We start from the raw sequence: 17,063 nt of genomic DNA on the forward strand, positions 1-17,063 counted from the left end.
GAACTCCAACTTATTCTTCTGAAATCCAACCTTTTCTGATCCAGTTTGTCTTTATACATCAGTCCTGCCATCCCAGGAAACAGTCTGATAAGCCTTTGTTGCAATCTGTCCATCACCAGAGTGTCCTTCCTCAGAAAAGGAGACCTAAACTGCACGCAGTACTCCCAGTGTTGTCTCACTAAGGCCCTGTACAATTTGCAGCGACGTATCCCTGCTCCTGTACTCAAAACCTCTCTATAAATACCCAAATACCATTTACCTTCTTCACCCCCTGCTGCATGCTCCTGCATGTTTATTTTCAATGACTGGTGCATAGGGACATCCAGGTTATATTGCACCTCTCCTCATCCCAACCTATTGCCATTCAGATAATAGTCCACCTTTCTGTTTTTGCGAACAACCTGAAAAAAACTCCAGAGACCAGTATCACATCACCAAGTCACCCTTTATTTATAGATGCTCAGAACTTGACACTGGTCCGACTTCCTCAGAGCCAGCTCTCAGAGTGAACAGAATGTCTGACTCTCCTGTTTATATCTGTCAGCCAGGGCTCCCTGATTGGACCTGATTAACAGCCCCAATCAGGGAACTCATATTCTAAGTCTAGCTGACTGTCCTCGTTATAATCACGACACAACCTCGCATTTATACCCATTAGACTTGCGACTGCCATGTATTCACCCACTCACTCAACTTGTCCAAATCACATTGAAGTATCTCTGCATCCTCCTCACAGCTCACCCTCCCATCCAGCTTTGTGTTGTCCTCAGGCTTGGAGATATTTACATTTAAGTGCCCTCATCTAAATCATTAAATGGATTGTGAATTGCTGGGATCTGGAAATTGATCCTACCAGTCAGTCTGTTTCCTGTCTATAAATCAGTTGTCTATCTATGTTAGTAGACTACCCTAAATCCCATGTTTATTTGTACACAATAATCTCTTATACGGCACCTTATTGAAAGCCTTCTGAAAGTCCAAATAGACCACATCCACTGACTCCCCTCTATCAACACTACAAGTTGCATCTTCAGAAAATCCCAGTGGATTTGTTGAGCATTGTGTAAATCCATACAGACCCGTCCGACAACCTCCTCTGCACTCCCTGCTATCCTTCCCAAAGTGGAGACTCTCTAATGGTTTGATGTAACACCTCACTTTTATACTGGAGATACCTATCAATAAGACTGTCCCCTGAGCCTTTACAATGTCCACCTTTCGTAAGCCAGGATGTGCTAGTTCTGTGTTAAAGACAGACCTTGTTTTTTGTCTTTCTCTGAGTATCATGACTTCTCCCACCCTCGCTGTTACATTATCAACATTTTCTTTTATCAGTGAAGACTAATTCATTCAGGACCAGCTGAACGAATCCTATATTTTCACAAGAAGACCTCCTCTATGGTTCTAACCCTCCCCTTGATTGTCCTTTTACTACTTAGATAATTATTTCAAAAACCCTTTGAGGTCCCATTCGAGGTAACCGACACTCTACTCTTGCTACTTTCATTTGTCATTTTTATTCCCAATATCAGCGTTCCTTTGATCTGTTTAATATCATCCCCTGTCCTCTGTTCTAAGCTTTCATCCTTTTCTCTTTTACAATGTTACTTTAATCTCTCATTCAGTTTGATCTTGATACATTTTCTTTCTCCCTTTGCTACTCTCCTCTCTCTCTCTCTCTGTGAAGGCCTCCCATTATTGAATTAATGTTTTGGGTGCCAGTTTGTAATTCCCGTTCTGAGGAAGGGTCACTGGACCCGAAACGTTAACTCTGTTTTCTCCTTCACAGATGCTGCCAGACCTGCTGAGTTTTTCCAGCAACTTTGTTTTGTACCCAAGTTTAATCCCGCTCTACCTAGACCAGATCCCTTTTCATCTCACTGAAGCTAAGAGGTTTCTAGAATCATAGAACACAGAAACAGATTCTTTGGTCCAACCAGTCCATGTTCCCAAACTAAACCAGCCTGCATTTGGCCCATATCCCTCCAAACCTTTCCCAGTCATGAAATTATCCGAATGTCTTTTAAATGTTGTAACTGTATCTGCATCTGTCACTTTCTCTGGCAGCTCATTCCACACACAAACTACACTCCTTGTGACAAAGTTGCCTTTCAGGTCCCTTTTAAATCTTTCTCTTCTCACCCTAAAAATATGCCCCTAATTTTGAACTCTCCCACCCAAGGGTACAGACCTTTGCTATTCACCTTATTTATGCCCCTAATAATTTTATAAACCTCTATAACGTCAGCCCTCAACCTCCGATGCTCCAGGGGAAAAAGTCCCAGTCTATCCATACAACTCATTCCTGGTAGCATCCTGGTAAATCTTTGCTGAACCCTCTCTTGTTTAATCATATCCTTACTATAACAGGACGACCAGAGCCGGACACAGTACTCTGGATGGGTCCTCCCCAATACCCTGTACAACCTCAACATGTATCAGCTTGATTGTCTCATGTCCTTTTACTTAATTATTCCAAACCTGATTGTATTATGATCACTGTTGCCTGAATACTCCCCCAACTGAAACACAATCCACCCGACCCACTTCAGTGTCTGGAATTAGTTTGAGTCCTTACTAATGGGTTAGAATTGCACCAATAAAATGAATTTCATGCGTATTTTAGGGATGCCTTCCCCACCCCCCATGCCTTTGCATGTTTAGCCTTATTATCCCAACTCATTTAATGGTGATTCAAGTCAGTTCCAGTGTTATTACTCCTATGTATTTCATGCATTCCTGTTCTGTACTTCTCATCTTCTATTCATGTTGTCTGCCTCTCTTTGTATGATTCATTTGAATCACTTTCTACATTGTTATGCATGTCTCTTTATGGAGTTATTGCAATGCCCTCCTCTCTAGCCATCTTCTACCTCTGTAAACTTGCACTCATTCAATAGGGTGCCCTATGTCTCCTCTTTCACAGTAAATCCCTTGTGCAAGTCACCCTTATCCTCAGTGCCCGACACCGACTCCCTGAAACCTGGCAACAACTTGTGTTTATTAAAATAATCATCCTTGTGTTCAGATCCCCTTCTGTGGCCTCGTTCCTCTCAATCTCCGTGGCCTCCTCTAGTGTCCTGCTCAAGATCTGAGCACCCCTTTAAATTCTGGACTCTCGTGTATCGCCGGTTCATCTTGGTTCACCGTCGACGTCCGGGATTTGGCTGCCAAAGCCTTAAGATCCAGGGACACCCTTCCTGAAACATCTCCTGCCGTTGGCCATGCAAACCTTCTGAGAGGGCTTTTGGCTAGTGAAATGCAATTGTTGCCATTGCTGTTGAATTTGCTTCTCCTTGCGTGTGGCGTGACCCTCCCCATTGGGTGGCCTTCTGTTTGCATCTCACCGGAGGGTGCCTACCCCACCGGGAGTGTATGAAACAGATGAGCCGGAGGAGAGAAAGAAAGAGAGCTGCCTGGTGGCAAAGGTCTGCCCATTCTCCGAGCTGATGGGGCTGATGTTTAAAAGGCCAAGGTTTTGCGCGCATTATGGATCTGGATAAATGCGAGGTGATGCACTTGGGCAGGGCAGACAAAGCAAGGGAATACACGATGCATGGTGGGGCCCTAAGAAACACCGAGGATCGGAGGGACCCTGATGTGGATGGCCACCAGTCCCTTAATGTACCAGAACAAGCAGATAAAGTTGTTCTCAATGCATTTGGCGTACTTGCCTTTATGAGCCGAGGTATAGAGTTTAAGAGCAAGGAGGTTATGCTGGGACTGTGTAAAACTTCAGTGAGGCCACGACTGGAGTATTGTGCGCAGTTCTGGAATCCACATTAATAGGAGGAGGTGATAGTACTAGAGAGGATGCAGAGGAGATTTGCCAGGATGTTCCCTGGACTGGAGAGGTTCAGTGTGGAAGAGGGACTGGTGTTATTCTCCTTAGAGCAGAGGAGATAGAGAAAGGGGCATGATTGAGATGTTTAACATTATGATGGGCATAGATAGGGCACCCAGGAAGAAATTTTTCCCCTTGATGGAGGGATGTGACTCCTGAGGGGCAGGAGGATTAGAGGAGACGTGAAGAGAAAAGTTTTAACCTGGAGGGTTTGGGAATCTGGAACTCACTGCCTGTAAGGGTAGGAGAGGCAGAAAACCTCAGAACAGTGAAGTGTTTAGATGTGAACTTGTAATGCCAAGGTATAGAAGGCCAAACGCTGGGAAATGGGATTGGAACAGTTAGGTGGTTGTTTTGACTGGCACAGACACAATGGGCCGAAGGGCCTTATTCTGTGCTGTAGACCTCTATAACTATTTGACACGACCAAAACAGAAGGGCTTTCAGCATCCGCTGAGGGGAAATTCACTCCCGCTATTGGTGCCATTCTGCCCACATTGGATTCCATCTCTTCAAGGAGCAGCGGCCTCCCCAGGAAACCCCTCCCCCACCCACCATGAGGGAATCTGTGACTTTCTACCTCTCAGGAACGGTGCGGTCTGCTCCCTCCTCCTTGCTTGACAGGTGCAGAGACATTGTGAGGATTGGGATAAGGAGCAGGAACGGATAATGTTGCTTGTTATCTAAATTAGCCCCTTGCCCTTCTTGCAAACCCTCCACCCCAACCCCCACCACCAATCCATCTAACCTGGCTAGCAGAAAGGTAAACCTGCAAGGTGTTGTCACAGACTATAAGTGCATCACCTGGGCTTGTGCTCAGAGTGAGCAATGACCATCAGAGCAGGAATGCAGTTCTCATTCTCCGGCCCTGGGTTTGGAAGTTGCACAGTGTCAGCACGGTTAACCCATTGGCTGTGACCCAAACAGGCGCTGCAGGGAAGCTGATCCACTGACTGTACTTGCGGTAGGGGAGTCCCAGTGACAGGAAGAGCAGCTGCTGTGTGGTGTAGCATTGACTTCAGGAGAGTAGCACAAAGCTTTGTCAGGGGCTAAGGTGTCACTGCATGAGGGAAAAGTGCATCAACAGAAACTTGCATTTAAATAGAGATAACAATAGATGTGGAGATGGGGGAACACAGTGTGGAGCTGGAGGAACGCAGTGTGGAGCTGGAGGAACGCAGTGAGGGGCTGGAGGAACGCAGTGAGGACCTGGAAGAACGCAGTGAGGGGCTGGAGGAACGCGGTGAGGGGCTGGAGGAACGCGGTGAGGAGCTGGAGGAACGCAGTGAGGAGCTGGAGGAACGCAGTGAGGAGCTGGAGGAACACAGCAGGCCAGGCAGCATCAGAGGAGCAGGAAAGCTTGCCTTTCGGGTCAGGACCCTTCTTCAACCCTTCCTGTATTTATATAGAACCTTTTTGCGGCTTCTCCAGGTGATGGTGAGTTGCTTTCTTAAACCGCTGCAGGACATGTGCTTCTAAATCCAAGGGCCGGAGAATGAGAGCTGCATTCCTGCTCTGATGGTCATTGCTCACTCTGAGCACAAGCCCAGGGGCTGGAGAATGAGAGTTGCATTTCTGCTCTGATGGCCCTCGCTCACTCTGAGCACAAGACCAGGCGATGCACTTACAGGTAGGTTCTTAGGGAGGCAGTTCCGTGATTTTAACCCAGCAACAGTGAAGGAACAGCAATGTATTTATAAATCAGGATGGTGAGGGGCTTTGAGGGGAACTTTCAGGTGATGAAGTTCTCATGTATTTGCTTTCTTGACACTGAGGTTGGGCAATAAATGCTGGTCCCAACCAGCTATGCCCATGTCCTTATAATGAATATAAAAGAAACACCCTTAAACACCATGGAGGACAGCCACAGAAAACAACAAAAACACCAAACTACACAGGATGATACAAGGATCAGTGATGAAAGGCTCAATTTGATAGAGAATGTTAAAGGATGAAAATGAATGAAAAAGATTAAGTATTTAGATGGGCACCTCCAGAGCTCATTATTAGACCAGAACCATTCAAAATATATTAAGAAAGTAGCCCGGATCCTAACTTTTCTTCTTTTAAATGTAAATGTGAGATGCTGTGTTGTCGATGCAATTCGATTGGTCAAACTACTTGACGTTAAGCAAAACACAATTTATTCAAACTGTATTATTAAAATACAGCAAAGATTTTGGAATAACAACTCTGTTGGAAGACGTAACAGAGTAATACATACTGTACCTATTACTAATTAACTGTTCCAATATAGTAACAGCGCATTTACACAACCCTTGGCAAAAAGGCAAATTCAGAAAACAGATTATTTCATATGCAGCTCTCCAGTACAGGAGGAAAGAACACCAAAAGAAAATTTGGAGAGAGCCTAGCAGCCAGGAGATATTCCCTGCCTTCCAACCCTGCTGAGATCCCAGCAAGGACTACTGAAAGCCAACTAAAAATGTCCTGGATCTTTGGGAGCTTGACCACACTTAGTCAGGCTGCTTCTATTGTTCCAACTTATTCCTTACAAGCTGTTTGCCTTCTCATTGTCTGCTCAACACCTATCCCCCAATCTGTCTCCAAAAGAAACTAGGGAAAAATACACCTCTTAAAGCCATAGCATCATCACATCATGATCTGGACAGTAGAAGGCACAGCCCCAGTAGTGTGGCAATGAACACTGGAGATGTGCAACTGGCTAGAATTAAATAGACACAGAGCTCTCTCAGAAGGTCATAAGGCTGAGGACAGGGAAGAGAGTGCTGGGCCATCGGAGGCATATAAATGTCAGGGTGCACTTTTTAAATCTAAGGTGGTTCGTCTAGATTTCCACGTGAGCAAATTAGTGTCAGGTAAATAAGATGAGAAAGATGAATGCATGACTCTTAGACTGGTCTGGGAGAAATGGGTTACCGTTAATGGGACATTGGCTGCAGTTCCTGGAGAAGTGGGAATTCAACTGTTACATGTTGAACCATTTTGGGGCTACTGTGCAGATTGTATATCCAGAAGGTTGCTCTGATTTTTAACCTCAACTCTACAGCTCTGCATATCCATGATAATCTTTCAGTCCCTTGGTAGTCAAAAATTGACCCACCTTGGTCTTAAAAATATTGGAAGATTCTGCATCCACTATCTTTTTGAGGAAGGGAATGCAAAAGACTCACAGCCCTCTGAGAGAGAGAAAGAAAGATGTGGAATGGTACTAGAATGTGACTGTGAGTACAATCTTTTGAATGCACCAGTAGGTGGGGCGAGAAATTGTAAAAAACAGCAAAAAAAAGACAAAATCAAAGCCAAAGGCTCTGTATCTGAATACACACAGTCTTCAAAACAAATGGATGAATTGTTAGCACAGATAGGACTAAGTAACAGAGACATGGTTGCAAAGTGACCAAGGCCCAATATTTCTGGTTCAATATTCGAGGTATTTGACATTTCTGAAAGACAGAAAGCTCAGAAAAGATGTTGGGATAACTCTTCTCACTGAGAATGCTATTAATGCAGTAGTTAGAAATGCCCTTAGTTTGAAAAAACAAGGTGTAGAATCAGTTTTACTGGAGAAAGGCTGTATTGGGGCTGGAGGGAGTGTAGAGGAGGCTCTAAAGAGGTTGAGTCTAGAGTTGAGAGGGTTGGCTTCTGAGGAGAGATTGAGTGGACTCATTGGAATTTAGAAGAATTGGTGGGGTGGGGGGACGAGGAGGATCTTATAGAAATATATAAAATTATGAAGGGATTGGATAAGAGACACGGGGAGGTTATTTTCACTGCAATTTGAAACTAGAACCAGGGGAATGGACTCAGAATAAGGGGAGCAGGTTTAGGACTGAATTGAGGAGGAATTTCTTCACCAAAGGATTGTGAATGTGTGGAATTCCGTACCCAATTAAGCAGTTGAGGCTTTCTCACTGAATGTTTTTAAGGCAAAGGTGGATGGCTTTTTGAGTAGTAAAAGAGTTAAGGGTTATGGTGAGTAGGTGGATAATGGAGCTCAGTCCATGAAAAGATCAGCCATGATGTTATCGAATGGCAGAGCAAGCTCGAGGGGCCGAATGGCCTCATCCTGCTGCTATTTCTTATGTTCTTAGGTAATTTTGACAGAGGTAAGAAATATGGAAGGTGAGAGGCCACCTCTGGTAACAGCTTATGGACACCCCCCCCACTACACCCCCCACCCCACCGCTTACATATTTACACCGTAGGACAGAGTGTACAGAAAGAAATAGGCAGGGTGTGTAAGTAAGATGCAGAAACCATTATGGGAGACTTTAATCTACGTGTATATTGGATGCATCATATCATCAAAGGCAGCTTGGAAAATGATTACAAAGACTTTTCAGGGCCATTTCTCAGAGGACCAGGGAACAGACAATGCTGGACTTGGTCACGTGCACATAGACAACCATTTAAATGGTTTTGGGGCATGGTGAAATGTGTGAAAAGTTGGTGGTGCACTACCAGCCTGAGAACAAGCCCACAGGCTGTAATGGACAGTAGGTGGGTTCGGTGGTTTAGGGCAATCTGACATTGCTAGCAATACCAGAGCTCCTCAATATCCCCAGAACCAGAAGAAGCAGGAATAGGTCACTCGGTCCATCAAATCTGCCCCACTCGTCTATTAGTTCATGGCTGATGTGTTCTAGGCATCAATGTTTTTATTTGTGCCGGCTCCTAATAGCTATCAACTCCCTGATATGTCAAAAATCTCCTCTTGGAATTACTTTCAGTGACCCAGCCTCCACAACCCTCTGGGGCAGAGAATTCCAGAAATTTTCCCTTGTTCTTCTGAGCTCTCACGGATAAAAGGTCTAACATGTTGAGCCATTATCGACAAACCCACTCTTCCAAACTGTCTCCAACACCAGGACATCCTTTTTTAAATATGGAAAGATCAAACCCGTTCGTAGTGCTCCAGGCGTGGTCTCGCTGGCGCCCTGTCCATTCCCTATTTTTAAGTGCTAACCCACCAGCAGATTTCCACTGACTTTTGTGTTTCTTGCATAAGAACATCCAGATCCCTCTGCGCTGCCCTGCTTTTGGGATCTTTCTCTGGTTAAATAGTCTGCCTTTTGATGCATTTTACCCCACCCTTTCTGAAATTAAACTCCATCTACCACATTTTTGCCCACTCATTCAACCCATCTCTATCCCCTTTTAGAGATAGTAGGAACTGCCGTTGCTGGAAAATCTGAGATAACAAGGTGTAGAGCTGGATGAACACAACAGGCCAAGCAGCATCAGAGGAGCAGGAAGGCTGACGTTTCTGAATTTTCTGAAGAAGGGTCTAGACCTGAAACGTCAGCCTTCCTGCTCCTCTGATGCTGCTTGGCCTGCTGCGTTCATCCAGCCCTACACCTTGTTGTCTCTATCCCCTTGCAGATTGGCTATGCTCTGAAGGAGTAAATTGGTCCATGTTATCCCATCCAACGTTAAGCAGAGTTCCTCCGGTGGGTGTGGGAGATCTAGACAGGGCTGTCTCCTTTCTCTCTCCTCTTTTTCTCTCTCTCAATCTCTCTGTGTCCCTCCTTTTATCACATGGACCTAAAGATGGACAGAGGGTTTGCTTCCAGCTGGATTTGGCTCAAACGGAGTGGACGAGACTGCACAGCAACGAGAGTGAAATAAGAAGTGGGGCCGGTGGGCAAGCTGAGCAGATCTGGCAGCGGAGCGACAGAAACAGAGTTAACGTTCGGAGCCTGGTGACCCAGATATTTCGGGCACATATCCCCCAAACCCAGCAGAGGGATGGATGAGCAGCTGTTGCCTTTGTTGATTCAAGATGGAGCATTTCCGTGGTCTACATGTCGCTATAACAGAGCACACAACGATGCACAGCAACCTAAGCTGAGCCCCTGGAATCCTTTCAGAATGAGTGTGCAAGACAGTCCAGGCATGTCTGTAAGCTCAAGCTCTCTGAGACTGCGGTTTGCAAGCTAACCTGCCCAGTTTTGCCCATCACATCGAGGGCAAAGTTACCATCAAGAAGTACCTTTGCAAATCAGTATTCTTTGCAGGCTGTGGATCTTTTGTGAATTGACCCCTCTCTCTCTTTCTCTGTGTGTGTGTGTGTGTGTGTGTGTGTGTCTCGGTAGGTACAGAATCATGCTACAGGTCAATGGGAAGTAGCAGCCCTCCAGCACCGAGACCCCCAGGGAGGACCTTGTGTGCGGGCTTAGAGAGTGAGTATCGATGGGCTGTTTTACGGTGGGGGTTGGACTCGGGGTGGAGGGGCATTGCGACCACATGGTTGGGAACATTCAGCACATCCTCCTGCAACATCTTATCACCTTGTTGGAGTTTTCTTGCTCAGTGTGGGAATTCTATGATGATAGTAAGATGCAAGGTGAGATGGTTACATTAAAAATTACTGCTGACAGAACCACGGATAATACTCGCTTGGATAGATGGATTGGGTAATGGACAGAAACTGGAGATGAAGAATAAACAGGCCATTTTTGGGTGGGCGAGGTATAGCTACTGAAACATTGGCAGTTAGGTCTCAGCTCTTTATAACCTATGGTGAGCGGCTGGAAGGAAGAAATGAATTTCCAACTTTGTTGAAAAAAGTGAGAATTAAGCTGAGTGCAGGATAGAAAGGGACTACCGAAGCAGTCGGATGGTAAGGTGTTGTGGACAAAAAAGGGCCAGAGGTGATACAACATGGAGAAAAGCTAGTTTTACCATGTTAACAGGAGAAGTGGAAAGGCAGAACACTTTTAAATGCTGCTGGCTGGAGAGTTGATTGTCAGTAAGATCAGATGACCTCACTTACATAAAATGTTGGTTTCCCTTTATGACAACAAAACTGGAGCCTCAGCATGAAGAGGTCCCACTGCAGTGATACAGGGCCTTGCTGAGACCATGCCGAGAGTAATGTGCACAGTTCTGACTTCATTTACATAAGGAAGGTGCTAGAAAGAGTGTCACGACGACTCGAGTCAGTGTAGAAGGGATTGCGTGCAGAGACAGGAGAGACTGAGTGGTTGAGGTTGACATTCCTCGGAGTGCCTTGGAATAAGAGGTGTAATCATTAATAGACATATTGAGGTTGCTCCAATGGTTAGGATCCCCAGCCCCCAATCTCAGAAGGAGAAACTGGCCAAATTGATGAGTTGTACCTTCTTCTGAGGGGATTGTGGATCTTAGATGATCTCCAGCCCAGAGAGCTGTAGTTGCTCAGTCATTGGGAATCCTCCAGATGAAGGCAGATACCTTATTGTCTATCTGAGGAATTGAAGGCTATTTCAGTACTGCAAACCAGTTAAACAGAGACTATCCTTTCTGTTCTGCAGGTTCGTCAGCTTCCTACAACATGGCCAGCACAGGAGATCTGTACATGAGCATGCAGGCCCTGAATGGGGATTCTTACCAGGCAGTCCATGTTGGAGCTAATGTGCAGCTACAGGTAGGGCACATCAGAAACTGCTTTCAAATATATACAACCTGATATTTTCAGGCATGCTGTCTTTGATGGGAAGTCTAGGGGTGGTCTCGGGGGACACTGAGTGGAGGTCAGATAGGGGATAAAACACAATCTATTTGAGAGGTTCAGGATGCTTTATGTACAGAATACAGAATAACACAAAGCTGGGAGTGAGCTACAGACTAGAATATAATCGAGAGGTTTGAGTTGGTTTATGTACAGAGTAACAAATACCCGGGAGTGAATTACAGACTGGCATCTAATTGAGGGGCTCAGACGCATTTATATATAAAACAACAGATACCCGGGAGTGAGTCACACTCTAGAATCTAATCGAGTGATTCACTGTGGTTTACATACAGAATAACAGATACCTGGAACTGAGTTACAGACTGGAATCTAATCAAAGGGTTTGTGGGATTATATATAAAATAACAGGTACCGGGCAAAATTACAAGCTGGAATCGAATTGAGGGGTCAGGGGTTTTATATATACAATAACAGAGACCCGGGAGTAAGGTACAGACTGGAATCTAATCCTGATGGAAAATCTTCCCCGACTCCTTCGGAAAGTTCATGTGTAAAGTAACAGGTATCATCGGTCTGTGCAATGTAAGGAGAATGTGAAAGAACCAACAGAATGTCATGCATTTGCGCAGTGCCTTTCATGGTTAAAGCACATTCCAAAGCAGTTTGCAGCCACTGAAGTATTTTGGAAGCATAGTCACTCTTGCTGTGATGGAACTGTTGCAACCAATGAGCACACAGCAAGGTTCTGGTAACAGCAAATCGATCACAGGCAGATGACCTATTTTCCTGGTACTGGTTGACGGATAAATTACTGTTCGAAACAGAAATAAAAAAATCCTTTGCACTGTTGTGGAGCCTTCCATTGACCTGGTGGAGCTGACAGTTTTAGCATCTCATTCAAGCTTCCTGAGCGCTGCATTGACTTTACTTCTTGAATTTTGTGTCAAGGCTCTCAAGCAATGTTGTATTCTGCTACCTTGCAACTATGAGTTGATTTGATTTGGTTAGATTTATTACTGTCATGGTACAGTGAAGAGTTGTCTTATGTGCTTTACAGGCTGATCGTACAGTATAAGTGCATCAGGGTAACAGAGCAGAGTGCAGGGTACAGTGTTACAACTGCTAAGAAGGTGCAGAGAGAGATCAACATTAACAGTAAAGAGGTCCATTCAAAGATCTGATAACCTCAGGGAAGGAGCTGTTCTTGAATCTGTTCGTACATGTATCCAAACTTTTACAGTTCCTGCCTGTCAGAAGAGAGTGTAATGCAGCATGACTAGAGTGAGAGGGGTCTTTGATGATGTTGCTGCTTTCCTAAGTCAGTGGAAGGAAGGCTGGTTTGTGTGATGGACTGGGCTGTGTTCACTCTGCAGTTTCTTTCAGTCTTGGAAACAACAGTTGCCATACCACACTGTGACGCATTGGGATAGAATGCTCTTTATGGTGCATCCATAAAAATTGGTACATCTTTACGGACATGCTGAATTTCCCAAGCCTCTACTTCCTCAGGAGGCTTTGTTGTGCTTTCTCGACCATAGTGTCAATGTGGATGGACCAGGACAGATTGTTGGTGATCATCACTCCCAGGAACCTGACACTCTTGACCATCTCCACCTCAGCACCATTGATGCAGACAGGGCAGTGTCCTCCACTCTGCTTCCTGACGTCAGTGGCCAGCTCCTTCCTTTCACTGACGTTGATGGAGAGACTGTTGTCTTCACACCATGTCGCTAAACACTCGAACTGTGCCTTCTCCGTTGCTGGGCCAAAATCCTGGAATTCCCTCCCTAATTGCATTGTGGGTCAACCTACAGCAGGAGAAATGCAGCGGTTCAAGAAGGCAGCTCACCACCACCTTCTCAAGGTGGGGGGGCAACTAGGGACGGGCAAGAAATGCTGGCCACATCCCACAAAATGAATAAAAAATAATTGATGGGTTGCGGACTGTGGTGGCTGTATTTGCTGATGGGATTGGCTCAGAATTGTCCACAAAACTTATCCGAATTCAATGGGAAATAATTACCCTCAAATATTAAGGCTTGCTGTGATTTAACTCCCTTTCTATGTGTGATAGAAGGGAGATTACTGGGCAACGACTGTGGTGATTTGTAAATGGCAAATAATTACCTTTGAATATCAAGGGGACTGCGCCCTACAATTGCACATCAGTTTGAAAATTAGCATAGGGTGCATCACCTTCTGTGAATCTTGATAAAGTTTTAACAGAATAGCTAACCATTCACACAAAAGTGAAATTCTCGTACTACCATTGTGTGATACAGCACAGAAAGAGACCTTTCAGCCCAACCAGTTCATGCCAACCATACTCCCAAACTAAACTAGTCCCACCTGTCTGCTCCTGCTCCATATCCCTCCAAACATTTCTTATTCATGAACTTATCCAAATGCTTTTTAACTGTTGTGACTGTACCCACATCCACCACTTCCTCAGGAAGTTCATTCCATGCATGAAACACTGTCTGTGTAAAAAACAATTGCCCTTTGTTATTTTTTAAATCTTTCTCCTCTCACCTTAAAAATATGCCCCCTAGTCTTGAAATCCCCCACCTAGGGAAAAGGCACCTGCCATTCACTTTATCTATACCCTCATGATTTTATAAACCTCTATGAGGTCACCTAGCAACCTCCTGCACTCCAGTGATAAAAGTCCCAGTCTATCCAGCTTCTCTTTAGACCTCAAACCCACTATTCCCAGCAATATCCTGGTAAATCTTCTTCTGAGCCCTCTCCAGTTTAATAATATCCTTCCTGTAACAGGGTGACCAGAACTGGACACAGTTCTTCAGAAGAGGCCTCACCAACATCCTGCACATCCTCAATATGACATCCCAGCTCCTATACTCCAAGGTCTGAGCAATTCCGTTGGTGTCAGAAGTTGAAAGTTGCAATGGAAGCTGCTGGATTTACGGGAATGTGTAATGGGAATATTGTGCAGGAGGCAGTGGTCCGGGGCCATTGCTCAGGCTCTGAACACCTTTAACCGTCTTCCGTTTGATGAGTGCACTCCCACTTCTTTATCCAGGCCTGGTGTGGAACAGATTTAGGGTTGCAAAGACGTTCTCAAAGAGAAAACAGACTAAGCAGGACTGTGGAGAGAGACAGAGAGAGCATTTCACGATGGGCATCTTTCCTGAAAATTTGTGGTGCTTCTGTATGTGGGTTGCTAACACTTACTGGATGTATTCCATGGAGTATCCCAATGTGTGTTACAAATATCCATAACTCTCTCCAATGCGGACTTCAACCTCCCCTCCCTCACCTCATACTTACCTTGCAGTTTCCTCCGCCTCCAGGATGAATAAATAAACTCCCAGCTTGCATGATCAAATAATTTTTTTTATTGTCCAAGTGTGTTTTATGGCGAGAAATGCAGTGAAACTACTCCACCCACACCACAATCCATTTTGAATAGTTTTCAGAATGAAATAAAAGAAAGATGTAGCAAAAGGGGAGTCCATCTGTTCTTGAGCTGGCTTGCCAGCGGTGACACCTTCCCTACCACCTCTCCTCCACCGCCTCGCTGCCATCTGCACCAGACTCAATCAAACATTGGAGTCACCAATCCTCAGGCGCCATCTCTCCTGGCTGGGCCAATTCTCCTCCACCACCACCGCCTCACTGCTGCCATGCGCCAATGTCAGAGTCATATCTCTGGCCACAGGGGCCACATCGCCATGCTGCCCCTGTTTGACCTCCACTAGGGCCAGACCCAACCCAATGACCGAGCCTCTGGTCCTCAGGCACCATCCCTCTGGTAGCTGGGATTTGCACACTTTGGCCGAGGGCGATCTTCATCGTGGATAGCTAGCTGGCTGAAAGACAGCCTCTTCACTAAGTGCTAGCCAGCTGTGTGATCCCTTTAGGCCTGCTGCGTGTGGCCATTGAGCCTGTTGAGTATAGGTACAGCATGGAGAGAACCTTGTAATGCTTCAGCTAACTCCCAGGTGCCTCTACCATTTCACAAGGGTCAGCGCCTCTTCACTATTTCGCATTGACCGTTTTGACTTTAGAACTAAAGAAAAAGGGTGCAAAGCTTAAATTTGCTGGTGACCCAGGTTGAAGTGAAATGCCCAGTACTGAGGAGGGCTGCAACAAATTGCGAGAGAAGGCATCGGTGAGCTGACAGACCCGCCATGCAGCTAGCCAACACACCTAAGGGTGAGGGATGATAAGGGGAAACGAGGAGGTCAGTTATTTATTTTAAAATCCTGATTTGAATGAGGTGGAGGCACAAGAGAATCTGAGCACACAAACTCACTAATCATTCAAAGTAGCAATGCTGGTTGGTAAGGCTACAACAAAGATAATCCCCAAGCCTAAGGATTAAATATTGGACAACCAAATTTAAAAATAGTGAAGTCTGGATGAACCTCTGTCTAATCTTAGTTAGCTCCCACACCACAACCCCAACCCCCAACCCCAATTAGATAACTCTGTACTGTTTTGGCCTGTCACACAATAGGATAAAATCAGGATTGAGAGCTTCACCTCGGGGGGAAGATGTACAGACAGGGTCTCTGTTCTCTTGGAAAATGAAGGCTGACGGCTGACTCATGTAAGTCTTTTTCAAATAATGAGACTTTTTGATTGAATGGATAGAGAGAGAATGTTTCCTGTTGCAGAGAAGAGTAAACTAGACACTGTCAATACTGGATAGTCCCCAGGAAATCCAACAGGGAATTCAGGAGAAAACTCTTCAACCAGGGAGCAGAGAGAATGTGAAACTCACTCCCACAGGGAGTGATTCAAGTGAACAGTATTGATGTGGTTCGGCGCAAGCTGGACAGGCAGGCAAGGGAGAAGGGAATGGGGGTAAGGATGGAGGATCTAAATGAGGAAAGATGGGAGGGGGCTGGATTGGGAGGATAAGTGCCAGCATGGAATGGTTGGGCCGAATGGCCTGTTTCTGTGCCTTGCATTTGCTGCAATTCCAGGCGATCAGAAATCGACCAAACTCTTTGTCAACTAACTGGACGACTCAGATGAACAGCTTTTACGCGTATTTACGAGGAATAACCAAGAGAGTTTTTGAGCAATTTAAAAGCTGGAACATACTGTTGCTACTGTTATGTTTTTGTTTGCATCAGAGATTGGTGTTACACTGACCCTCTGACCAATTAGTACTCCGTTGCTACAAGATTTCTTTGGATGCAGGGCTTTGAGCGATTCCTTTGGCAAAGATTTAGACAGATTTGAAGTGCATCACTCTGGGGAAGCCAGGTGAAGCTGTCCTTGTGTAAAAACAGGCTGAGGAATGTAATCTCAAATACGGTCAGGATTGTACAGTTTGTTTACAGTCAGATGGAATGGATATTCAATTGGAAATCCTCAGCTGAAAAGCAATGTTTTCTGCTCCTGGGGCGAAGTGTTCCACTCTCGGATATCCCAGATGTCCTTCTATTTCAAGGACCATTATTCTCTGCACCCCCCCCCCCCCCCCCACCACGATTCATAGCCCTCAACCGCATCTCCTGCATTTCCTGCACTCCTGCCCTCGAACCCTCTCCTCCCCCAGCAACAAGGATAGGGCCCCCCACCCACACACCACCCCACCAGCCTCCGAATCTAAGTCATCATCCTCCGCTGTTTCGGCCAGCTGCAATCCGGCCCCAACACCAAAACGTTATTCCCCCCCTACCCTGATCCACTCTCTATAGGGACAGCTCACTCTGCCACTCCCTCTGCAGGAGATGCTAAATCTGCCTCTACAACTCTCCACCTCACCTCTATCAAGGCCCCCCCCCCCCAAAAAAGCAT

General features: G+C 45.6%; 1 protein-coding gene across 3 annotated transcripts in view; it reads left to right on the forward strand.

The window, feature by feature from the left end:
• The window catches only part of LOC125456174 (pre-B-cell leukemia transcription factor 1-like), a 456,342-nt gene that overhangs the window by 415,185 nt on the left and 24,094 nt on the right, over window positions 1-17,063 (forward strand). For 2 of the 3 annotated variants that reach the window (XM_059648232.1, XM_059648233.1), the window contains exons 7-8: window positions 9,925-10,011; window positions 11,125-11,237. In XM_059648232.1, the coding sequence (XP_059504215.1) occupies window positions 9,925-10,011; window positions 11,125-11,237 (200 nt within the window). The remainder of the gene's footprint in view (window positions 1-9,924; window positions 10,012-11,124; window positions 11,238-17,063) is intronic. The other variant, XM_048539004.2, reaches the window with a different exon arrangement.

The sequence above is a fragment of the Stegostoma tigrinum genome, chromosome 8, assembly GCF_030684315.1.
Source record: "Stegostoma tigrinum isolate sSteTig4 chromosome 8, sSteTig4.hap1, whole genome shotgun sequence".
Taxonomy (NCBI): Eukaryota; Metazoa; Chordata; class Chondrichthyes; order Orectolobiformes; family Stegostomatidae; genus Stegostoma; species Stegostoma tigrinum.